Source organism: Falco rusticolus, chromosome 8, assembly GCF_015220075.1.
Source record: "Falco rusticolus isolate bFalRus1 chromosome 8, bFalRus1.pri, whole genome shotgun sequence".
In the NCBI taxonomy this organism is placed as follows: domain Eukaryota; kingdom Metazoa; phylum Chordata; class Aves; order Falconiformes; family Falconidae; genus Falco; species Falco rusticolus.
In genome coordinates this window covers 3,661,489-3,687,295 of record NC_051194.1, presented here as the reverse complement: position 1 = coordinate 3,687,295, position 25,807 = coordinate 3,661,489, and the positions used below count along the sequence as shown (strand labels likewise).

General features: G+C 45.6%; 1 protein-coding gene across 4 annotated transcripts; it reads right to left on the bottom strand.

Moving 5' to 3' along the window:
- On the bottom strand, positions 1-24,395 carry PCBD2 (pterin-4 alpha-carbinolamine dehydratase 2). Of its 4 annotated transcripts, XM_037397556.1 has the most exons (7): positions 21,864-21,958; positions 14,143-14,252; positions 13,312-13,491; positions 10,111-11,482; positions 9,431-9,815; positions 3,419-3,499; positions 1-1,953 (listed from the first exon to the last, which is right to left on the bottom strand). In XM_037397556.1, exons 5-7 carry the CDS (start codon positions 9,485-9,487, stop codon positions 1,858-1,860), a joined length of 234 nt encoding a protein of 77 aa, XP_037253453.1. In that variant the 5' UTR covers positions 9,488-9,815; positions 10,111-11,482; positions 13,312-13,491; positions 14,143-14,252; positions 21,864-21,958; the 3' UTR covers positions 1-1,857. The 4 variants fall into 4 exon arrangements, with proteins under 4 accessions (XP_037253453.1, XP_037253452.1, XP_037253454.1 ...); XM_037397555.1 differs by lacking the exons at positions 9,431-9,815; positions 10,111-11,482; positions 13,312-13,491; positions 14,143-14,252 and adding exons at positions 19,451-19,529; positions 24,345-24,395 and having other exon boundaries at positions 21,864-21,995; XM_037397557.1 differs by lacking the exons at positions 10,111-11,482; positions 13,312-13,491; positions 14,143-14,252 and having other exon boundaries at positions 21,864-21,963.
- Between the last annotated feature and the right edge of the window lie 1,412 nt (positions 24,396-25,807).

Below are 25,807 nucleotides of genomic sequence, written 5' to 3'. Positions count from 1 at the left end.
CAAAGGAGGAATTTGTTTGTTTTATTTGAAGTGCACACATTATCTGTCAATTTCTAACAACAGAGTTTTCACACTTGATTAGAGAAGTCAAAACTGTGGGTGAAGCCCCTTTCACTTCCCCACCAGTAACAGGAGACGTCACAGCCCGGTTATTTATTAGTTTTAGTCATTCCTCACAACAGTGACCACTTTCACACCGTATCAGAGAAATCTGCCGCTTCGCTGGGGAAATGCACTTGTAAGCAAAGCACACTGGAGCACGCAGCCTGAATTTGGGTCTTTCTAGGTATTAACTTGATATCCCAAGCAGGGTTACCGACAATAAACCCCAACACCTTACATCTTCCTTCCTGCGACCAATTAGCACCTGACAGTGCACTTGCTAAGGATTAACAAAAAATACCTTTCTTATTTTATCGACACGGATACTTGCACGGCAGCTAGTGGCATTCTGCATCCCAAATATCTGACAGACCACACACCTCGCACATACACCCAATATAGATTTTGGCACTCATGTATCTCACTTCTGGGTGGCTGGTGGCTGTGCCTCTGGTGTCACTCCAGCAATGCACTCCGGCATTTCGGAGGTGTCAATCTCCTGGAGCTCCGCACCCAGAGCTGCTGGCAGGGCATGCCGGAGCACGCTGGGGACACTCACAGCGGGACTGCACAGAAGAGGCCCTGCTGTGAGCCTTCAGCAGGTTGAAATCTCCCTGCCGGCAGTGGAAATCAGTCTCGGTGAGGATCATAGGATAAAAAACAAAGACTTTGAAACCAGGGAAGAAATTACTTTAAACCTCGTCGGTGGGATATGCAGTTCTTGGAACAATGTTTGCAATGAGTAATTGTAGCTACAACAACAACAACAACAACAACAAAAAAAAAAAAAAAAAAGGGTGAGCATACCTTCAGCCGAACCCAGCTTAGCAAGAATCCTGCTAATGCCGCTTCCTCCACCACCGGCAGCTCCCGGCGGTGCTACCCCCCGATCCCGCAGGTACGGCAGCGTTACAACACAAACAATGGCTCAGTCCTGCAAGGTGCTGAGCACTGGCCCAGCCCAGCCAAGCACTTAAGCTCGTGCTTTGTTTAATGATATGAGGGCCGGGAGCTCACTGAGTATGTTTTGTATTTGCCAGACCAGAGCTCAAGTTTTCAGCAACTGTGGGATCCAGTCCTGCATCTCTGATGGAGAAGGGTTCTCAAGCATGCTGCAACACTTAGCTGGCTGTAGCGGCTGGGCTGTGGGTGCCAAAAGGACAGACACACTCAAAGAGCCGTCGGACAAGCACAGAAAAAACCCCAAAAGCAAAGCTGTAACCGTGAGGTGAGCTGCAACCCCAAGGCAACAGCAGCAGCAGCTTGCACTGCTCTCACCAGCATCCCCTGCGCTGGCCACCGGTCACTGGCAGAGGGGACAGTCCCAGCCTGCCTGCCCTTACGCTGCCTGAAGTGCAGAGATGTACAAATCTATAGGAGGGAAGCGGCTGGGCACAGGGCAGGGTCCCGTGGTGGCTGCCACCAGCCTCGGCTCCCGGGGGCTTGGGGAACACCAACACGTGCGGGCGGGCTCCTGCTTTCATTCCAGCTTGTTTTAGTTGCTGGAAAAGGACTGTTCAGAACTTAGTTGCTACTGGTTTATCTGCTCCATCCTCACGTGAAGCCAGCGATGGCAAAAGACAGGCAGGAACATCCACAGGGGTCTCAAGACAGAGGTCTTAAAGGCCAACAAAGCTAAGCCATTCTATTTACAAAATGTCTTAGGGGGTTGTGAAATCAGGCTTACAAGGAATGAGGGATACCATTTAAATCAAAATATTGGTGGACACTGTATTAAAGAGCTTTACATCTTGGTTACACTGAGGCAGCAGCTTTGTCAATAAATTTAGCCAGCTTCACATCTCTCTTGGTCAGCCCACCGCAGTCATGGGAAATCAGAGTTATCTGAACCTGTCAAAAAGGAAAAGAAAGGGGTTACAAAGCCATTCTGACATCCGCCACTTAGGCTGAGCAACAATTCCTTGGGAACGCTGCATGTCTCTAAGGTGAACTGGTTTTACATGGTGCTCCCAGCGAGCTGGACACTCACCGCTCATGTAAATGCTCATTTAAACCTAAATATGTTGTAGGTGAGGGGGCTTAACAGGCCCTAAAGTCTAACCAAAGCGAGCCCCTTCGCAGAATAAAACAGGCTTTGCGTTCTCAGGTTTCATCCAAGAAGAGGTGTCCGATTAAGTAACTCATTCTTTACATTCAAATTCCACGGATCAGTTTCATGAAGAACCTGGGCCAGTGACCAAGCTGCCAACAGCCGAGGCAGGAGCTCAGGCGTTTTGTTAAAAAACAGTACCCTGAAGGTGAAAAAAATTGTTAAGCTTGATGCAGATTAATTTCAAAAAGAAAAACAAATGGACCGGTGCATTTTGCTATGACGCAGCTGCCTGCACGGGTTTGTTTAGACTAAGCCAGATGACAAGTTGGGCGTTACTTTGTCTCGCCTTTGAGGTTTTGGAAAGAGAGAAGACGAAAGAAAAGATAAATTCTGACGATTCTGGAAAGCCACAAAAATAGTGAAGAGTAGGTGATCAGGACTTTGTCTGGTGCGTTCAATGTCCCCTTAAAGAGGGTGAGCTGAAGGGCTGATGAGGAGGAGCCAGCGCTGGGATGCCTCTGCTGGGGAGAGGTGGGGATGTCCTGCTGGTGGTTCCAGCCGCAGGCTGCTTCTTCGCACGTCCTTTCAGTATGTTTTTAGTGATACCGCTGCATACTCACCAAATGCTAAACCACACACCTCGATACAATGCAATGAGAAGTATCAAAAAATAAAAATAAAGGGAGAGCAGTAATTCCCCCTTTCAGAGAGCACCTTTCATTTGTGGGCTGCAGTATACCTTGTAACCCTTGTAAATACAAGACCACCACCAGTCAGGTAATATTATAAACAAATTTTATAAGCTGCTATGTTGAGACATAGAGGCCTACAATTTTTTAAAAAATCAAACCTAAATTGAGACTGCTGGGCTCCCATTTAGGTACTTACACATCAGCGGTCTGCCACCCTACACCCCTGGGCTCTGGACTCGCTGCACAGAAAGTTTAAAGACAGTAATTTATTCAAGTTGGTTAAGTAAGAGCTTAAAGGCTCCTATTTTATTTTTAGATCTCAGCCAGAGAGGTGAAGTGACAGGTCCAAACCATGCAGCTGGTAGCCCTCGCAAAGAGCTTGATTCTCGATTCCTCACGGCTACAAACACCTCAGCATCTCTTTAAAAATCTCAAACCTCTTTATAAAGACACCACCTCTTTCCATTCCCTTATCTTGAACATAAACCACAAAAAAAGGCAGAGAGCATGGGCCAGAGGTCTGGCCCCCTTAGCTTGCCGTGCCTGTACCTAGGGCTGGTGACCACGTTACCTTGCTGTAGACATTGAACCATTCTGGGTGGTGATTCAGCTTCTCTGCTTGTAGGGCAACACGCGTCATAAATCCAAAAGCCTAAGGAGAGAAAGAGCAAAGAGGAAAATACTCCTTCACCTGCCTTGACTGGCAGCGGATCTGCAGGATTCACTCCAAAATCTCAACAACTCCAAGAGATGCTCTAGATAGCTGCACCTCGGGTTTGCAGGTGTTCAAGGAGCATTTCACCTTCTCACGCCACCAATGCGCTGCCTGGGATTGCTGAAACCATCCCCTTCAGACCCCAGTAAATCACTCTGCTCGACGTTACCTGCTCCGGGATTCAAAGCCGTTGTATGAGAGCAGTGGTTTTACCTTTGGCATCCAACAGTGAGTTTAAACATCCATCCCAAACCCCTCATCCCTTACTGCATCTTAGAAACATGCCATTTCTAATTAAGCATCGTGCCACAGTATTACTGATACCACTTCCAGAAACATATCCTTTCATGTAACTATTTTGCTGTCTATTTTACTGGAGGGAGAAAGGCGGCGGGTGGGTTTGCCCCTCTGCTTTATGAGAAAATATTTTCCCTTAAAATGAGTTAAAATAGGTTTCCCAGTCCTCTGCCCCTATATTCTGCACGACATGCTCCCCCAGGACGCAGGTTTTATCACGGGCTCAAGAAGAAAATAATAGCAGGCCCTTGCCAAAATACTTAGGAGCAAATCGTTGCATTATAAAGAAAATTAGAATGTCCATGTAAATCAAGAATGCAATTACGCAGCGGGGCCCGAAGGGCCTTGGTGCGTGAGCAGGATGCCTCTCGGTCGGCGGGCTTTGTTCGTACTGAGCTCCATCCATCGGGGTTCAGGACCTGAATTAACATGCAAAGCTAAAGTAACATCCACGCTGTAGTCTGGTTTGTATTATAATACAAGCAGCTCAGCAAAACCCTACCTGATTTAGGTAGTTTTTCAGTGCTAATTTATGGAAGAGAATGCACATAGCCCGCATTCCACCAAGCGATGGCCATTTCAAACAAACATGTGGTCAATGAATAACATATAATGGTTGATAATAGTTTCAAGTCTTTTTTCCTCTCACAAATTACAAAAACCTTTAAGTAAAAAAAGAATCGGTGCCTGGATGAAGTATGACTTTGTTAGTCGCTTTGCCAGTCAAATGAATGCAAACGTTATAATCAGAGAAAATCATTCCAATGAGGTTTGTCATTTGGAAATCACCAAACTGTCAGCAATTAAAAAGCTTTTTTCTTTGACCCAAGAGCATTCCAAAATTCGGGAAAATCTAACTTCCCTTGAAGCTCTCGCTCGGTTTAGTTTTACTTTGAGTGAACAATTACTTTTAAAAATTTGCAAATGTTTCAGCAGCATGCTTTGAAGCAGAAAGCTGCAAGTTGTGCACTAGATGTTAGCAATGATTTGGAAAACTTCTGCATTAATCGTGCTGAATGATTTTTGATTTAAATGCTTTTAGAGCGTCCATGGGCTTCATAGGAATGCTATTTCCAACAGAGCAACCTAGACACAGAAAGGTCCCCAAAAGTTTATAACAGCAATGCATCTACAGCTGGATTGCCTTTCTACAAATAAACAGGATGGGAAAGAAAAAGAATTAGATTTATAAACCCCCCTACCAGGTTCATGTACGCCCTACCAGCGCCTGTCCGTCCCAGGAACTCACCCACCAGGGCACGCTCCACAAACACAATTCATCGACTCTGTGGCAATAATCACCGCTCCAACGGAAGGCAGGCAGAGCAACTGCGGCCGCAAACCAGGCTACTGAATCGTCTGTCCTGCAGACCCTCCTTCACGCTTTGTGGTGACAAATCCTCTGTGACCAGTGGACCACCAAATCCTCTGTGACCGGTGGACCACCAAATCACCCACTTCCCCTGAAGGCAGTAACAAGTCTCCAGCTAGATAAAACGGACGTTGGTCTTAAAACTGTTCATCTTCCCGAGGAGTGCTCGATTTGGGGCTGTCTGAGCCGTGAAAAGGAATTCACTCTGGCGCACGGGACCCTCCCCAGGACAGGTCCTGCTGCTCGTTGCTCCAGCTGGCCACGACTGCCCGGCCAGGGCAATGCGGTGGCGCAGCGAAGGACGAAGCCCGCGCGCCTGCGAGGCATGCCCGCCTTCCTGCGTGCCCTGCTCTGCTCGGAGACCTGCTCCCTCGGTGCACGTTACCCAAAGCAACTTACCTCTTGCCATTTTGTTTATTTTAATTATACACAAAAAGTATGTCCCACTAAGAAAATGAGCTATGGTTCTACCGAGCAATTTCACCAAAGCAATCTCCATTAAGGCCCTAAATACTTCCTTTGCTAATTAAACGAATTGGAACGCTATTGTTTATGAATCACCTTTGTATTTGTAGAGCCATAACCCTTCTTTGGGAAAATACAATTGGCTCTGGAAGGAAAAGATATTCAGGTTTGATTAGATATGAAAACACTATTACATAAAATCAGTTTGGACATTTCTTCACGTCTTGAAACTTGATCGGTAATTTGGTCTAATTGGTGATCAAGGAAACTATCTTGTGATCAATTAAAGTAATTACCGCATTCCGGCAACACAACCAACCTTAATTTGAGCAGGAGTCTGCACTTCTTCAACTTTAATTAAAAATAATGAAAATTATTATGCAGTCTGCAGTGCAAGATCATTGTCAAGACTGCATTGGTGGGCAGAGTTTATCAGACCATCACACATTTCTTGATGAAAGTGGGACAAGTACCCTACTCATGACAAAGACCCAACACAGTCTTGACTTTCACTATATTAATAACAGAGATCTGCAGCCCCTCGGCCACTAACAAGACCTTTTTCAGATTTTCCCTTTAAAAAGAGGAGAGGAGAAAGAAAGGATTTGTGTATTTTCCAAAAGCCATAAAGAAGTATTTAAAGAGGCTTTGATGTATTAATATTATGAAGTATTCTGATATTTCTGTAACAGGCATATTAGGCAGACATTTTCAACCTGATTCTTTTAGTACGTTTGAGCTAAAATAACATCCAGACACAGAGGGTACTCTGACAGCATCACCCGCGTGACCTGCCACGAGCCATGGAGAGCAGCAGAAGCAGCAAGGAGTGAAACAATCCTGCACAGACAAGGGGATGCCTTGGGTGCCCCGGTATGTCCCTTCCCTTCATGTCTTTTAAGATCGTGAAAGAACTGAAAACTAATGGTGTTTCAGTCAAAACATCACTTGTAAAACTAGATTTTTTAAATACTAGCAGCCATAGCGTGTCTTTATGAGATAAAAATCAGGGCTACTCTCAGAAGAACAAGTTAACCTAATAAAGGAAAACAAAACCCCAACAAACCAAACTTTAAAATAAATTCAGCTATCGCATAATGTTTCAGGACTGGCCAAACTGCTTGTGAAAACGACAAAGTATGCTATCAAAAAATAAGACTTAATGTGACTTTTGTTGCCTGAGAATGGGAAAACCAGGGCCAGACACCGCTGTCAGAAGCGGGAGGAGAGATGAAATTCCATCCACCCCTCGGCACTGCGCAACGCCGCATGGCTCCGGGAGAACCGCGGGATCCTGCAGCTAATCTGCTATTATTCTTCCTTTCACACTTCTTAAGCAAGGAATCAATTCATCTTAATACTTTTTAAACATGCTGCTTTTGCACAATGCTTGCCAACATTATCTTGATGAGTTAGACATCAAAGCGACGCAGGTCGCTGTGTGGTGCTCGTACATCACCACCCGTGCGTCCCCCGTGATGGATTGCCCCAGTGCATCTCCACAGCACAGCAGCTGACAGGACTTGACTCGAAAGCGGAGATAGTCGAGAAAAACAGCTGAAAGGCCTAACAATATGACCACACGCACTTTTTATTTATTTGTTTTAAAATGCGTATGCTGTGAAGTATGTACCCAGCCTTCTTAAATCCTTCGGACACCCAGCCAAGGAAACCATATGCTCGTCACAAGCACGTTAAGGATTCTGCCTCCCATCTGTCATTATAACACTGGAGGTAGCATTAACCTTGACCTTCTGCAGCGTGAGGGCTACCTGTCTTCCCTTCCCCACCCACCCAAGCTGCATCTGTATCATTTATCAGCGGGAAACGAACAAATAAAACCAGTTCTAGTGCCATTGTCCTGCAAGGCAAGAGAGGACTATGCCTCACTCATTTGCTTTCCATTCACCCGAGCAAAAAATGCCCATATCCAGCATGTGTTCTCCTGAGCAGCTTGACACTTATAACAATAATAAACTCAAATCATTAAGGTTCACTTCCAGACTGCAGAAGCTTTCCCATCTCCAGCTGACGGAGCTACCTAACTGAGCTACGGGCCAGCGGATAAAAGGAAAAAGCTCTTTAATGTCGAGCTATGGCAAGTTACGTCACCAGGGCCGTCATGGTATTTCCTCTTGTGCTCTCAAGCGAAATGCAGGGTTTGTTTTACTTAAATTCTATTTATGCCATTAAGAAAGACTTTTACCTTATAAACGTTCAAAAATCATCTCACAAGGTCACATTCTTCATCGGAAAGTGACAACGTGGTTAAAACACAAAAAAAGAGGAATGCAGCGAGCACTTAGGGAGGTGATGGCAGCACAGCAGGACAGGTATCATTCTCGAACCCACGTGCCTGTTTTGGGATTCCTCCCTGTCGGCATCATCAGCCTGCCTGAGCCATCCCCAGGGATGCTGGCTCCACCTGGCATTAGATATTTTCCTCTTCTGTTGTTTTTTTTTTTTTTTTTTCTGGCTCTGCCTGGATCCATCCATGACATAAATCAGGGTGATGCTTCCCCACTGCTCTTCTCCTTTTTAGTACCATTCCAAGAGCAGCCAGACAGTCATGAAGAACGCAACTAAAGGATGCCCCAGTGCAGAGCCAAGCGCAGCTTCTCCCGTCCCCACCTCCCCGGTGCGAGGGCATAAGCCATGGAGCAGCCGGCTCAGGCGTCGTGCCTGCACCTCCCTGCTCCCTCACCCGGTGACCCACCCAGGCACGGGCAGGCAGCAGGGTCCGACGGTGAACACCTAACAAACCACGGTCAGAGATGTGGTTTCCTCCTCTTTATTAGCTGGAGCAGCAAAATACTGCAAATGCAGCCAACCCTCCTCTTCCCTAAGCATCACTGGAGACTGCGGTAAGCAGGACTCCTGACTCTTGACGGTCACTGATAAAGGGAAAGGATGGAAGAGGAATACTATAGACACACTGAGATGCTGTTTCTGTCTTCAGAACAGAATGTGAAACTCTAAAAAACCCCACAACCACAATTTCCAACTCAATTGTTCATGCTTTTCTGCGTTTACAATGTTCTTTTAAAATCCAGAGCTGACTGCTGGCATCCCCCATACTTATCCGCACACATCATTTATACAAAAGTGAAATGCTGCTTTGCACTCTAAAAAAAGTTACCTATTTATAGTTGTATCGTGGCTGTAAACATTACTCTCCATGTTAGATCTGCAGCGGCGTATGTGAAAACCTTTACACCATGTTCTACAAAGAACGCCGTTTCTGTTTCTGTCTCCCAACACTTGTTTACAATTATGTCGGTGAAGAAACTAGCTCGCCAGCTCTATATCAAACATTTTTGACAGCAAAAGCACAAACACTGATCTGTTCTAAGTAGTTTGCCACTCTATGTAATCTTGGAAAAGGCATTCTTGCCTTTGATTCTAAAAATGTTTATACTTCATACATTATGCAAATAGTTTTTATATATTAAGAAATAATGCAAGCAAAGCTCAAGTTAAATTAAATTCTTCAACAATAACCTTGCCAAAGCACTGATTTTCCTATTAAAAAAATTATTCCAATTTGTTGATCTTACATTGGATGAAACATACTGTAACAATCTTCATAATTTATGTCCTGTTGGGACACTATGATTTAAAGTAACATAATACAGACCAGCATCACTGCTAATCTAAACCACCTGACCAGATAAACAACAGTTTCCCCTTCCCTCTTCACTGAGGGTATTTCTGTTTATTGTCATATGATTTACCAATTTGAAGAACATGAAGAATAAATGGAGGCAAAGGGAAGCGGAGCTCGGAGGCATGGCCTTTCCTCAACAGGGATGTTTCTCACACAGGTACCGGTACAATGTCAAGAGCCGCGGGAGATGACAGAAGGCAATTTCAGGAATGCTGTCCCAGGAAAAGCCCAAGCCGCTTGCAGGCAAGGGAAGTTTACACTCACTTGGTGCAATCTAGACCAGGTGTGGCACGAGAAGCGACATGGTCCTGATGATGCTCAAGATGCAGCTCCCCAAAAGGGGTCTGAGTCGCAGGCTTCACCTTCTAAGCTCAGCAGTGACCTAAGCTGTGACATTGCTTTGCCATAAAGCAGGTGCAAGTGTCATGTGCCCCGTTTGTGATTCAACTGGCCTGAAAAACAAATGCAAATTTTCTGTGAAGGCCAAGGAACATGGATCAATGCAAGCCAAGGGCCCACGAGGACGGCAGAGAGCACCGACCTGCTCCTCGAGCCTTCTCCGCGCTTTGCCTGCCTCGTCCCCTCGTGCTCGCCAGGTGCGTGAGATGCCCTCGCGTGCAACCCGCACAACAAACCTCACCTTTACCTTTTCTAAGCCTATTTGTATCAACATTTTCATAACTGCTGAATTTAGACCTCTTTTTCTTTTATTGGTGATAATATGATACAAAACTTTCCATCTATTACCTTCTTCCTTGTCACATCTGACTTTTCCAGCAGCCTCGGTGCCGAGGATCATTTTCCTATTCTCATTTTTATTACAGTAAGTGATTGCACCTGGATTTCATGAACAGAAAGCAGATAATATTCTCGGTGATTCAATGAACAGACTTCACACCAAAATTAATCGCCTATCCCACCAAAAAGATTTATAGACTCGATGGAGTACAAGTGAGAGAACATGGAGATATCTGAAGGCAGCATAAAAACTTCTTTCTGGGAACGGTAAAAGTTTCAAGCCTAGGCTCTACTGGGTCAATACAACCGTATCACAAAATACATTAATTTGCTTATAGGTAGATAAAAATAATTATAGGTGCCATAAAGACTACTGCAAAATAAGAAGACATCCTAAATCCCAAGGAAACCTGCAACGAGGTCGCATGGTATTTGTGATATATAACTTCATATAGAAATATTAAAAAGAAATGCCTTTTTTTTTTCCTCCCCTGGTTCCAGTTTCTTAGCACTAGGTAAACATACACTCATAAATATGATTTTATTTATTGAAATAATGTAGCTCTATAATTAGATTTTCGAGAAAAAGAGGGGAAGTCATCCCAGGTTTCGGGACTGAACTAGAACATGGAAGAAATCCTCCAGCCACACCATCAGCTTAATGTGGCTCTCCACCTCCCAAGCCATTTTGGTGTGCTTTGTGCTCAAAAATGGAATATAAAGGTTGCACTTAGGAGGTTTGCACCAAATAAAAAAGCTACTTCAAGAAACATGACTTTTTAAAATGAGCTTTTTGCACCCTACCTAAAAACATTAAATAATACAGCGAAGCCCCATTAACTGAGCACCTGCTAAAGCAATCAGCCACTTAAAATAATAAACTCTCTTGGCTGTGCAACTGAAAGAACAATGATAATTTTACTTGTTAAAGCAAATGTTTGGCCCAGCAAATCAAACCCCTGGCTGTACTGTAATAAAGCCATCACACAAACCACTATAAAAATAAACTAGTAACAAGGTGCCGCTAGTCCCCAGTCCCAACCTTTGGAATTCAGGCACCCGAGCCCCCCGCTAAGGCGCTCCGCAGCCAACCCGCTTCGTGCCTCTGCCTGACCCATCCTCGACCACACGGTGCCGGCCCATGACATGATGCTACTGTAAAACAGACCACTGAAGAATTAATTTAAGCGAATACTCCACTTCAGAAAGGTGCTCGAACCCTCTGGCTTCTGCAGAGCTCAGGTGCAGCGTAGAAGAACAGGGAAGTTCCTTATCCCATCGCGCCACGTTCTGGATGGGACGGAGCTGGCCACAGCAGAACAAAACTCTACCGTCTTCCCCGATGTTTCTTTTTACTCATACACGAAGGAATGATTTCATTCTGCAAACATGAAAGTGAAGTTCACATGCCATACATGTTGCTGATAACACAGGGAGCGCTCAGACAAAATTATCCTTGCTCTTTTGGCCAAGATTACAGATTCTACCAGTTTAATATCCAAGATCTTCTCTGCTGAGTATCCGAGGGCAATCGTACCCTGCCTCTGATAATCCTCTAAATCTCTGCCATTTATGATGCTAAGAAAACATCAAAGAGTGATAAGAAAGGCATCGCTTTATGATGGATGAAGAGAAGGGGTTGGTCTCAAGACCATTTCATCTCCCACTATCCTACCCACTGTCAGCTTCTTTGGGTTTTGGGTTTTTTTTTTTAAAGACAAGGTCTGCAATTGAAACATGCAACAAAGAAATCACAATGGAGGTGTGAGGCACTTGGAAAGACCCTCTTGGCTAAGCCAGAATCGAAAAAGACCTGAAGCTGTGAAATAAAGCAAATTAAGGAACATTCACTGCAGATCCAGTCAGGGAATCATTTCACTCAACCCAGCTGCTGAAAGCGTCCTACTGTGTTGTTAGAATGCGTCTTCACGTTGGGACAACTCTTAGAGTAGAAGGGAGTATATGATACACGGGGGCAGTGAACTCAGCAGGAGGCTCACCTGGGCCAGCACCTGCAGGCTTTTGATTTATATTGCACTATAAAACCTCAATGTGATTTTGCAGACAGACATTTCAAGTCTAGAAGTGACAGATCCTTCAAAAAAACCCAAAGAGTAGGAGAGAACAAGCATCTTCCCAGACAACACGTTTCTCTTCGGGGCATCCTTCAACCTCCAAGCAGCCGGGTACCTTGCCTGGTTTGCCATGCCCACCGCTCCCGATGGGATCTGCAGGTCACCTGGACCTGTGCTTCATCTCCTGACTCTGATATTTAGAACGGCTGGAGCAGGTGGCAGAGAAATGGACAAAGGCAGCCAAGTTAAGTTACGTTATTAAGAATGAGACTCAATTAACTGCCAATAATTTAGATAGACAACCTACACTCAAGGTTTCCAACTGCCTTCAGACACCTCCATGTGCTCCAAGCACATGCCTGGAAGTGGCATGGTACATCTGATGTGCAATATTTTAAGAGGTTCCATGGTTTTTTGGTTGGCTGCTCTTTTCTAAGACACAAGGGTTCTTCTGGGCAACCCACACCGTTTGTACATCGGCACATCTGGAAACAGAGAGACGGGCTCATGAGGGGAGACAAATACTAATTCTGAGTCCTCCAGTGAACATCCAATTTCTTTTAGAAATTCGTACGAGCACACCACAAAGGGAATCCCTTTGTACAACTCTGTTTTTTTCATTAGATTGGGCATTACAAGACACGGTCGTAAACCCAACGTCCTGGACCTGCACAGCTAACAGTAGTTTTGCTTCCCACAAGCACCCACCCACTGTATCATGGAATAAAGATTCTCCCAACCAGGGGCACCTTGGTCACACACAGACACAGGTTTAACTGCCTCCTGTTGTTTTCATCACAGCACGAGGAAAATCACACTAGAACATGAAATCAGGACCTTCCCCTAGGAATAAAAAACATTTTCCTGCAAAGCACCCTTAGCGATAAAACAAACCCACAGCGCGGGGCTGACTCAGGACGGGGCTCCCCACTCACCGGTGTGTTCCCCACCAAAACCCTCCAAGACATCACAGCCAGCTTTATGTTTGTCCAAAGCAACTTTTCATCTCAGCCCGACAAAATTAAAGGAAGGAAAGGGCAAGGAGAAGAGGAAGAAGGGAAGCTCTCCCCAAACCCCCCTGCACGAAGCAGGTCTGTAGCTTTATAAAAAAGGAATAAAAAAAAATTACACTCACCTCACCCTGATAAGCTGTGGCCCTGCCAGTGGCTTTCCAGAGCAGATGTAACGTTTTAGCCAAACGTGATTGTTTGTGAAAGAAATAATTCTGATCAAAACCCGAAACTGCAGCCAGCAGAAGCGCTGCACTTCGTCACGTTAATCCGCCCTGACGGGGAGCAGCGAGCGGAGATTCCTACTGCGAGAGGAGCAGATGCGAAAGGTCAGCACTGGCCCGCGACTTCAAAACCCTTAACGTGTAAAACAGTGTGCATTAAAGCCTGAAACGGCTCACCGCGGGATTAACGGATGTCCGCTAAGTGGGTTTGATGTGCTTTTGGTGAGTAATGGTTAATTTTTAAATAGGGGCGTTGTAGTTTTATTTTAGTTTATTCTGCCAGCCAGAGTCCATTTTTAATTACAGCTGCAGAAAATAATATCCCAAAGCGTGTCTCTCCTTCGCGAGAGTACCAGAAAGCGAGAGCTGCTGGTGTAAAAGGCAATTTATGGTTTGGGAATGTAGTTGGGCATTACTCCAGAAGCAAGGGGATGCAAAAAGTTAAACAACCAAGACAGAGAGATGTGCTGTTTGCATTTAATGAGCATCTTTCCAGCACCCTCATAAAAAAAATATAAAATTAATGTATAAAGAGTTGCAAGACACCAGGTTTCCTTAACCAAAAAAGTAAAGAAAGGATTGTGAGTGACCATCCTCTTTAGCTCAGGCAGCATCAGTCTCACTTGCATTTTTCCAAACAGTGGTCTCCAACTGAATTCAAACCCACTGAATTTTCCATTCATTTTCCAAAGGTGTTTTAATGAGGAAAAAGCCCAAACTGCAGCTACTGACCTGCTCACAGTTGCTCCTTTTGGTTACGCATGTGGGGCAGCCCTGCCCGCGTGGCTGATAAACAGAACAAACGTTGTAACCCAAACAGAACGAATGACCAATTTGTGGGGCTGGAAAAAAGGGGAAACAATTCTTCTACTCCAAATCTACAAGACAGCTTGTGAAATCCAAAAGGCATTTTGACAAACAACTTCTTTTGCGCTTTCAGATCAATGCATGCAACAAGCGTTAAGGCAAATGCTGTAATAATTTTTACTTGAGTGATAATAAATCCATCTTTTAAGGAAAGCATCTGTATTAGAGCCAACTGGAGAGCTGCCCAAAGGTCAGCTGGGCAGATTTAAGCAGTGGCCTGCTTAAATGGAGATACAACAGGTCTACTCAGTGGGGAAAACAGCAATTAGAAATGCCAGCACCCCCAGTAATTCTAAACAATAAAATAATGGTTTATTCTAAGGAGAAATATGACCTAGCTCACCGAGAAAACGAGCATCCCTAATCACAGTTAAGTCACAAGAAAAATTAAATTGATGCAACTTCTTGGACACCTGGGATGGGACATCTTGCATGATGAAGGAGATGAAGGACACATGCCCATTCTGAGTCTTCAACTGAAACATGATTAATTGTATTTAAATATGATTAATGTTGTGATTAATCACTGGCCTGATACTGGTGGTAGTGCCATGATACTGTAATGGTGACACTGGTACTGCAACAGTACCTGCCACAGGCAGAAGGGATGCGAGGGTGGCGGGGTCTGTACACACAGCCCCTGCCCGAAGAGGAGATGAGACAGCCCGTGGTATGAAGGGGGGCCATCGCTGCCCACCACCTGCCTGACTTTTATCAGGCACAAATTTCTCATACGCATTAGAGCCGTGAAGTTGTAGCGAAGAGATTGAAAACGATGGTTCCCACACCTGTGAGGAAAGGCTAATTGTGAAGGGCTTGAAAGGATGTAAGAGGCTGCCGATGCACTAAACCAACACTACTTAAACCAATAAAAAGTCACCAAGTGCAAAGCACTGGTCTGAAAATATTCTGCAGCACAGGCTGACTTTGCATATGGGTGTGTACCCTGCTAGCCATGCTGGCCATGAGAAGAAAATAAATCCGTTATTTCCCAACTCCCAGCACTGAGGGTTTAATTTCTGCCTAGACACAACCCAGTTCTGTATCTCCACCACTGCGGACTGCCTAGCTTTGCAAAATTTCCTACTGCTGGCTGCCAGTTAACTGGAAGCATCACTGGCCACAGGACCTGCTGAGCAGGGCACCAGTGTCATCTCCTCCTCCCCCTCCTCCTCCTCGGCCAGGGAAGGAAACCCGTGAGCCTTCAAACAAGCCACCTCCCCAGAACTTCTCCTCCCACCCTGCCCAGCTGCGGGCTCCGTGCCTTCCGCGGGCAGTGCCCGGCAGCGGGGCAGGCAGGGGAGCCATGGCCAGGTCCCGCAGCTGCGCCCTGACCTGCCGACTCAGAGGCGAGAGCATTATTGACTCAGTCAATCACAGGAATAAACTGAAGGAAGGTGTGACCATCCAGGAATCGTATATTTTTACTGTGCTCCGCTCGGAGACACTTGAGCTGGTTCATTCACTCCGTTTCAGCCTGCAGTTTAACCTCTGCCAGTCCCGAAAACTTCAGTATCAGTTTCTAATAAAGGAAAATATCAACAGGCAGATATGCTAGAAATTCATTATTTTCAGATACAAGTATTTTATCAACTTTATAAATCCTCTCATAAATAATTCTGATTTATTGCAAATCAGTTATTGTATTCATAAACGCAGGGAAGTTAGTGAACAACATAAGCAACAGAAATACTTTCATAACTTTGCAGGTGCACAAATCACAGCATATGGGAGAGGACTCAAAGGATAATGGAAAACGAAGCGGTTTAGGAAGGGCTATATGAAAACCAGCACCTACCTAGGCGGATAAAAAATAATTTATTTTCATTCCATGGGCAATCCAATGCACAACTCTAGCAGGAAGAGCAAGGAGACCGATCCTACACGAAAAATAGCAATTCCCCCCCAAACGAAAGCAAACAGGTTCGTCTTTTGATTAGCACAAGTGACAGTCGGGGCTGAGGCTGCTCAGGCTTTGAGGTTAAACACAACTGACATAAGCTGCACCTGAATCCAATCAGTCCCTGGGCTCTGAGAAGATTCACACGCGAGGACTAAATTTGTCACAAATGGGTTGGTTTCCGATCCTCCTGTAGCCAACTTGCTTTATTCTGACCCCTATTTAACAAATCAACTTAATGGGCACTGGGAGTGCTATAAAACTTAACAATGGAGTGATTTTAACTTTTAAAATACAGTTATGAAGCAAAATGTTGGAGAGCTCCTTCAATACTGGAAATCAAATTAAATCTAGACATTTTTTAACAGTCTTGACAGATATAATCCTAGTTACCATGTAAATTTATGGTAAGCTGCTGTGATATTAGCCACAGGTGCTACTTTTAATATATGGCCCGCATCTGGCTGGGAATAAAATTTCTCAGAGGACTGAAAATGACCTCACTATCAGACAATGGAGAAGAAAAAACCACAAGACCGCTGTGGCATATAAAAAGCTGGAGATGTGGTCCACAACCGAATATTTAACATAAAATTCATTTTAACTCTGCAGATTGTAGGTTAAAGGATATTATGTTTTCAATACGTAAAAGGCGTGGACATATTTCAGCCAAACAGCCAAAAGATTAAGTACATCAAGTGGCAATGAAATACACTGCCTTCATATATAAAAACAAATTTTCCAATCTTTGATCAACGCAGAAGACAAAGCAACGTGCCAGGAGTAGAAAAAGGAAGCGTGGATGCAGATTACATTACCGGGACTGGCACCAAGTACCACCATCAAAACAAATAAAGAGTATTTATCGCATATCAATAGAGCATTGCATATGAAGAGAGCTAGCAAATTTGGAAATGAAATGTAAAGTGAGAATAACAATTTATTTAATATTTCTAGATTTTTTTGCACCATTTTAAGGAAGTTCTCAAAAACCGAGACTCCACAACTGCAACGAAACACACATGCTTCTACTCTCGCCACACACCATCCTCCAAAGCACTTCCTTACTGTCCCCTCCGCTCAGGCTCATCTTTCGCCTGTGTCCTGTAGCCCCAAAACACAGAATGGATTTAAAATAGCTTTTAAAACTCTTAGAGCATTTGATTTCCTGTCATTTTATAAAATGACGTTAGAGGTCTTATGGAGACTTCCTATATGATTTTTTTTTTAAAAAAACAACCTTAATTAAAAACTTACCCTATGAAAGAAAGCAGCTGTAAATGCTGAACCTGACCATCAGCAAACTTGCCCACCTTTGTAATTTCCTAACTGCATTTTCTGCCTTTGCATGATTACCTAAGGAAATGCAATCATACAGGCAGTTGCCCCTTAAACCCTCTGGTCAAATCCAACCAGTTTTGACAAGAGACATGGAAGTCTCCGAGTTAAGATGGTCCTGCCAATTTGGTGCAAATGAGCAGTTGGGTACGGGGCCCAAGGGGAGCGCTCAGCACCCCACGCTCAGAGCCCTTCGCAGCTGCCTGCCCAGCCCAGGACCGGGCTGAAGATGAATCTGGGGGAAATTCAGATTTTTAAGCCAGGTCTGGCCCCTTTGCAGGATCACCCCTCCTGAGGCATACTGACCCAAAACGCTGAGAAAATCCCACGAAATTCCTGAGATAAAGGCCAGGACACTGAGGTCCTTGGCAACCCTCCCCTCCCTCAATTGCTCAATGACCAACTTTCAACATTAGTCCCGACGTTTCTGCTGCTTCTTTTCTGAATTTGCAAAATGATAACTGGGAGAAGTTACCGACATGATCTGGAGGTGTAAATTAACCTTCTATCCAGATCCTGAATTTTGTTTGGGCAGACTGGAAGCAGAGGGCTCGCTCCACAGCTGAAAGATAAAATTTTGTTTCAGTAGCGCAAAGATAGGAATGGACAAGAGCGTGCCTTCTTGATGCTACACAGCAGCCTGAAAGCCTCGCTAGCCACTCGGCTCTTCCCTGCAGACAGGGAAAGAGCCCCTGAAGAAGCTCCCTGACGTGGCCGCGAGGTTTACGGAGGCTCACCGGCACCCAGACGCGTGGCAGGGCTTGAGACTTGCCATGGAGTGGTGCGAACCCACCCGCTCCCCCCGACCTTGCTCACAACCCAAGGTTTCTACCGAGCACGTGGAAAAGCAACTCAACCATGGGGCTCCTGAGCGAGTGCACCCAAGCGAGGGTCCTGGAGGTAAAAGACTCTGATTTTAACTCACTGCTGCCTCTGCTCTTCAACAGTGGCAACAAGATGCGGCGGCTGCAAGGTATAAGGAGGAACAGCTGCAACATTGCGATCAGCACAGCTTTTCTAGACACGGTGCTCTACAACCCTGTTGCATTTGCATTTCTTCCCCCACCACTGGTGTATTTTATATTTCATACAAGATTCAGAACACCCACCCAGCAGAAGCCTGTCTTACACTAAAGAACAATGGGAACACGGAGCAGCAGCCACCGCCCAGCACCAATGCCACCCAGTTCAGTACACCAGGACTGGTGTGTGGTGGGCAGCTACAGCAACGCATCTAGCACAGGACTTCCAGCCGGGACCCTCGGCTGGTTTGCAGTTCAGAGAACTGTGCCTCCAAAGCCCATTTTCATGAAAACGTATCTTCAGACTAACAAACAGCACCAGCACTTTCAAGTTGTGGGTTACAAACTAATTCCATGAGCCAGAATTGTCATTAGCTTGTCAGCCTTACAAAGGCAGCCCACGGCTGATCGCTTTTAACCGAGCTAATCTCAGTCTGAAAGCTTCAGGAATCTAAATAACTCTTGTTTCACAGAAGTTTCATTTCATTCTCATGCTGAAAATAATATACATAAACCAAGCTCATGTCTACACATTTGCACGACTTTATAATAAAAGTTGTGTTTATATTCTTAACATCTGTTGACATACACAGACTTTGTAAACCTGGCATAGATTTTAAAGCCACAGAATTTTCCATGCATCATGAACATTATCTGCGAGAAGCAATAAAAAAAAAAAGCAATGAATACATTAATCACACCAATATCATCTGCAAAGCATAAATCTGAAATACCTTTCATGTCAGCTCAACTATTTATTTTTTTTACACACCTGATTTTACACCATCTGTGAAAGGGCAGCAGTAATCTGAGGAAATCATATTTCTCAGTCCTTTGACTTTTACTAAATACTTGCACTTTAAATATTGTAAACAGAATATTTATTATGTGAAATGAAAGAAGCTGTACCTACAAGTTCAGGTTTTTTCATTGCAGGATTAAATTCTCCCAAAGTACAATGCAGGCATAGCTCCACTTTTGTCATTTGTTCCCTAGGTCATAATAAACACAGTATTTACTAATAGTTGCTATAAACATAACCATCGATAAGCATACATGCATAATGTTAATTTACTTTCAGCTCCAACTTATTGAAAGGCAAATACTTGCTCTCTAATACCAGCTCGGGATCTAATACTCTCGGGACCTGCATATCAAATCCTTTGGACTACACAGGAACGGCCTCTGCCTGTAACTGCAAATGGGGGCCACGACAGCTAGTTCATACAAGTCAGCAGGTGAGATTCTGCCTTCAGATATTCACCTACAACCCCGACCCAGCCAGAGCTGCCCAGAGGATCCAACCCACCCGCCCAGCTTGTTCTCCCGCCTGGGTGCAGAAAGTTCAGCTCTGCAGCCAACGCCTGCCCTCTGCTCTCATTTCTGCCTTACCCGACATCCACAAAGGGCAAGCAAGAGTGAAAACGTTCGTACCAATATCTCCCAAATAATTCAAGTGTCAATTTTTTTTGAGTACCCTTTCTAAGGCAACACGTACTATGCATACTTCATCATTTATTAATGAGCATATTTAAACATACTCAACTTTCTGTATCGGTATGTGCTTCATCAGTCTTCAGACTGGGAAGATGCTGATATCTACCTATGCTGTAAAATAGATCTACACAGTCAAAACACCGCAACTTTGTAAATATTTGCCAAAGCAATGGGTTTTCTAGATATCTGCGGGTGCAGCACAGTGATTTGTCTCTTGACCTGTCTGTTGGCACACTGCCCAAGTCCATCTGATCAAACTGACTTATTTATTTCAGTGTGTAAAACCACTTCTGACTTAACTCAGGGTGTGTGGGGGAAAAGTCATTTCTAGTTGTGCTGAACCAACAAAGCCTGACCATGCCCTGTCAGAGACACTATTTCATGAATGTTCAGAGTGCAAAGGCTGAAAAGCTCAACTTCAAGGGTTACTTCTATCTCATTGGTGTCAAAGGTGGTCTCCACTGGTTGCTCCAGCTGCAAGCTGCCTGCACATCTCCCCAGGGTTTCATATGAGCTCCCTCTCACGGGCTTCCCTCCTTCGCTGCCCTCTGAACCGTCTGATACGGTTCAATTTGGTCTGTATTAACGTTCAGGTTTGAAGTGCAATCCAGGAAAAATTATACTGGGGGCTCTGGACATGCTCCCCGCGCCAGCACCATCCTGCTTGTGAGCTGGATTTTCCTGCAGTTGTTTTCTCTTCCACTTTCACCCAGCGCAGAGGGGCTGGGAGCACCTCACCCACCTTGTCTACTGCCTGAGCTTTCCTTACCATGACAACAAAAAAAAATGCATCAGTGTTACAAATTGTTGTTTGTCTAAGTCCCTGCAATTTACAAAAAAAAATCTTGGTCTGGGTTTAGGCATAGCCATGTAAATAAACGGCTCACAGCACAGCTCTGGGCCCCTAAACACACCAACAAACCTGTGGCTTCCCAAAGCCTGGAGCTCGCCACGTCCCTCCTGCAGCGAGGAAAAGCACCAGCTCAGCAAGAGCCACTGCCCGAACAAAACCCTGGCTTTCCTCTCCCACCCAAGAAAGCGCTCACCCCTCCTTCAGAAATAAAACCAAACGGAAATGCAGGCTCTCGCAACGTGACTTTTTTCAAAGCAATGTCATGATTCTTCAGAACGCGATTTTTTTAGGGGAATGTAGCTGACCACAGATCTCCAGATAAATTCAATGTTTTCAAAGCAAGTTTCTAACTGATGCCTAAGACGCATTCCTGCCAGTTTGAGATGTGGCTCAGGACCCCGACTCCAAAGAAAAACCCAACAAGGTCCAACCAGCAGTGTGCTGTGCCGAAGACACTGCGAGATCAGCTCCTATGATTCATTCCGGAATACACTAGAACTGTCTTCCTGCTTAGAAGGTGAAACGTATCATGTTTTCCCCAACTTATTTGCCAAAAGCGTCTGTTCTTATATCTACCCATTTTTCTCAAGTTCTTTCCTGACAGAAATGAACCTCACCAGTTACATATTAGCATTCACTTGCAAGTGCTAGTAATGAAAAAAAAAATAATTAAAAAATCAGGGTCGGATATTATTTGTCTAGTGCCATAGTCCTGACCCTGACCTTGACCCTAATATGATAATCAAGAAATTGTAATATTAGACCAAATTTACTTAATAACTACAAAATGGAATTAATTCACTCCACCTAATGAGATCAGAATCAGAGCGCAATGCGTCGAGGCAAACCCAAGAAGGTTTGGCGCCACAAGGATACTCCCAAATTTCTGAATATAAATACTTTCCCATCAGGACCGTATGGAAATCAAAGCAATTACATTTCCTTTATATTACAAGTAGTATATAATAATAATTACCTGATTAAAATTTTTGAAATTGAACTCTTTGTAGATGGCATCTCTTTCACCTAACTCAGACCAGCCCGAAGCTTTGAGATCAAGTAAAACTTGGCTCCTCTCCTCTGTCGTCAGCCAGTGAGACTGAGAAGACTATTCAGGGAAGAAAAGAAAAACATGACACGAGTGAGGCAGAGGTTGTCTTTTGTACAACAGTAAGAAAACCACACGATGAAATTGTGGTTACGGACTGTAGAAAGGTAAGGAGGTGGAAAATTCACTGTACAGTTTCTTACTGTTTATAATTTCACAGACCAGCTTAACTCAAAACAGACAAAACCCACCATTTCTGTTTGGTCAATTAAGTTTGGCTAAACGCTCTTCCACGGGAATGGGAAGGGACGCCAGCATACCTGCACCCATCCCTCGTTCATCCGAATTACCCAGATGCTCTAACGCTTGAATTAATTTTCAAATATACCACTCATATAAAGGATTATTTACATTATATGCCAAATGTACCATTATAAGGCTAAAAGGGATATTGGGAAATACCTATTTCAAAAGACAGAAGTAAACCAGGAGACTGCATCCTACCTAGCCTGTATTTTACTAGTCCTAAGCAAGCAGGAATGGATTTAAAGATAGCACTGTGGAGTTCTATAAGCAATGAGCTTTTTAACTAACAATGAAGAGAAAAAAAATTGACAATACAGACACCATTACGAGAAGTTACACGTTACTGGTATAAGCACTCGATTCTGCAAAGCCCCTGCATTTAAACAGGTCTTCCTTGAAGCAGGAGTCCTTCTGGAGCCACGGGGAGCACAAGCAGGGATGTAACAGCACACCGTGAGCTTAAATATTTGAATCAGTACCTGACTCATTCACGGGGCCTGGGCCAGACCCGGAGGAAAGTTCTATGAGGTGTTTGGAAGCTGTTTGATATTTTTACTAAAAGCAGAGACTAAGGAATGAGTGATTGCAGAGATGACCCTTTCTGACAGATGGGTCTCAAACTCCTATCAGAAACGCAGTGCTGGAACGGGAAGCACCTTTCTCCCCAGCAGGGCAGAAGCCAGATCGCTTCAGGCTTTCCATCAGCAGCTAGAGCAGCTTTGCGAGGGCTTCCAGACAGGGGACGAGCAATTTTGCTCCAGAGCTTCACCCAGACACCGGGGGCTCAGGAGCACCCACCGCCCGTTCAGCAGCTCAGGGAAACTGGTGCCTTTGCCAGTCGGCACTGGCAGCTCCGCTGGAGACAGGCAGGAGCCAGTGCCACCAGATGGGGCTGTGAGCCCGAGCAGAGCAGGAATTAACGCAATTAATGCGACTCCAGCAAGGCTCTAAGATGCCGGGGCAACATTTTCACCAGTATTAAGGAACAAAAAAACCCCTGCACTGTGTAAATCAAACCGCATCGCTCCCACCGCTTGCATTCAGTTGGATACACCCAGTCCAAGCGATGGGTCTTACAGGTCCCAAACTGAATTAATTTAGGCTTTTTACGCTTCAAACCCAACTTTGGACTCACAGGAATGGAAACACCCAATTTGTTGTTGCTCCAATCGCAGTTGCAGGCATGAATTTCTGACGTTCTTCTTTTTCCAAGCATATACAAAATTGCCGCTGCCAACAGCTGCCTTGAAGAGTATTATTTTATCTGGCACCAGATGAAATCGCTAATTTACAAAAAATCGGGGGGGGGGGTGGGCGAGCTAGCAAAGCCCAGGCCTACGAACAGGAGGCAGCGCACAGCTGGTTCCTCCAGCTGGCAGCAGAGATGCTCTCAGTGGGTTTTGGGGATGTTGCAGTTGCCTCCCCGAGGCCTCGCCGGTGCTGATGAGGCACCACCGGCCCTTGAAATGAGACGGTAGGAGTTTTTAATGGAAGTAGGGAGAGTGCAAATGACGCAGGCCCCTAGCACGGCACGGGCAGCGTTCTGTTTAGGAGCAGGTTGCAAAGGCCCCGTCCCAAGTCAGCCCTGCAGCACATGGGGACCGTGAAAACGAAGCCGAGGCGGCGGGAGATGCCAGCTGTGCCCCAGCGCAGACCCTGCGCTGCAGCCCGGTAGCACCAGGCAAACGCCGCCGGGGCACCCAGGGGCCCTGCACCCAGCCCGCCATGTGCGGCAGCTTGGACCCGGCCATTGGGACTCTTCACTGGGAGGGGGCTTAGGGGAAAAGAGCCAATTTATGTGATTAGCATAATTAATTAAGTTTATGTAATTCATGTAAAAAAACTACAACGTACCAAAGAAAAAAAAATTACATGGGATGAAAAAAAATAATTAAAAAAAAATTTGCATTACAAAAAAGAAATTACACGCTCCCCCAAAAAATTTATGTTACCAAAAAATTTATCCGGTACAAAAAAAAAAAAATTAGGTAGTACAAAGCCATTATAATTGAACGGCACAAAACGCGGCAGGCTGGAGGGGGCCAAACCTGCGCTTCAGTTAGCACAAGGCACGATCACCCCGCACCGCCCCGCGCCCCTCACCATGGCCGCTCCCCGCCGCGCCGCGCCCGCCGCCCGCCGCGCCGCCAGCAGCGCCCGCAGCCCGGCCCCGCCGCCGCGCATGGCCCCGCACCGCGCCCGCCGCCGCCGCAAATGGCGGGCAGGGGCCGCCCCCCCACGGCGGCCTTCCGGGGCGGGGGGAGCGGCGGGCGGGGAGCTGCCGGCCGGGGGGAACGGAACGGAATGGCCCGGAACGGCCGCTGCCGGGCGCGGGGGGGACCGGAACGGCCCGGAGCGGCCGCAGCCCGGGGCAGGGGGGAAACGGAACGGCCCGGAACGGCCGCTGCCCGGCGCGGGGGGAAGCAGAACGGCCCGGAACCGGCCCGGCCGCTGCCCGGGGCAGGGGGAGCAGAACGGAACGGAACCGGCCCGGCCGCTGCCCGGCGCGGGGGAAGGGAACGGCCCGGCCCGGCCCGCGGCTGCCGGAGCCAGCGGGCTGCAGGCTCAGCCCGGTGCCGCAGCGCTGCCCCAGCCGCCCCCGACCCCCCCCCCCCCCCCCCCCCGCCTGAGCGCCGCGGCGCTAATTACTGCGGGGAGCCCAGCCCCGCGCCTCTCAAATTAATTGCCGTTGGCAGAGGCAAGAATGCGCCACTGTTCCATTAAAAATCTTGACTCTTTATAGAATACATCCCAGCGATTAACTATTGTGTATTAATGTGAAAATCAATGTATTAATAAAATACATCCTAGCTTTATCTCCAGTAATCCCAGTTTTCTCAGCGCAGTTTCCTTTTTGTACACAAGGACCTCAGGTTTCCAAAGGGGAAAGAAAGAGCCACCAGGAAAACACCCAAAGAATGACGTTGCAGGGATATAAGCTCTTTGTCAAACAAGAAATCCTATGGTTGTATTTTTTTCATCTTAATTTGCACTCCAAAGCTTCCCATCAGGGTCCTAAGGCAAGCCTCCACCATGTATAAATGCTACACAAGCACATAATCCAAAAAACACAACGTACCCATGCCTTATTCAGAGTCTTCCAGACTAATTACAACTAAAACCCATCTAAATTCTTTACATAACCTCAGCTGTAGACTGTGCAACCAGCAAACCATGTAAGCAGAAATTTAAATAAATCTCAAAACTGGTCTTGCATATTTAGGCAGATGATCCACACTTGAGAAGTTTTAGTCCTGTAAGAAACTGACTTAAATGGTTACACTAAAAACCCGTTTAAAAAAAAAGAGTAAGGACAATGAACACAATATAGTTCTACAGAAATGTGGTAAATTATTCATGTATACCAAATAAAGGGGCAAACTTTGGAAGTTATTCTAAATCTTACAAAGAACTACCACAAAGTCAAAACTCCTCCAGCACAGTGAAGCAGAAAACCAGCATCCAACCCCAGCACCAAAGGTGGGACACAGTCACCCTGTCAAGGGTCGTGTATAACGCTCCGCAACTGTTATTGCTGATATACAATGGAATAACTCATTTTAAGT

Coding starts and splice junctions, on each gene's coding strand:
- PCBD2 (XM_037397555.1), bottom strand. CDS start 21,904: ATGCCATCTACAAAGAGTTCAATTTCAAAAATTTTAATCAG. Junction 19,530..21,863: donor ATTTCAAAAATTTTAATCAG/GTAATTATTATT, acceptor ATTATGACCTAG/GGAACAAATGACAAAAGTGG. Junction 3,500..19,450: donor CAATGAAAAAACCTGAACTT/GTAGGTACAGCT, acceptor TTCTCTCCTTAG/GCTTTTGGATTTATGACGCG.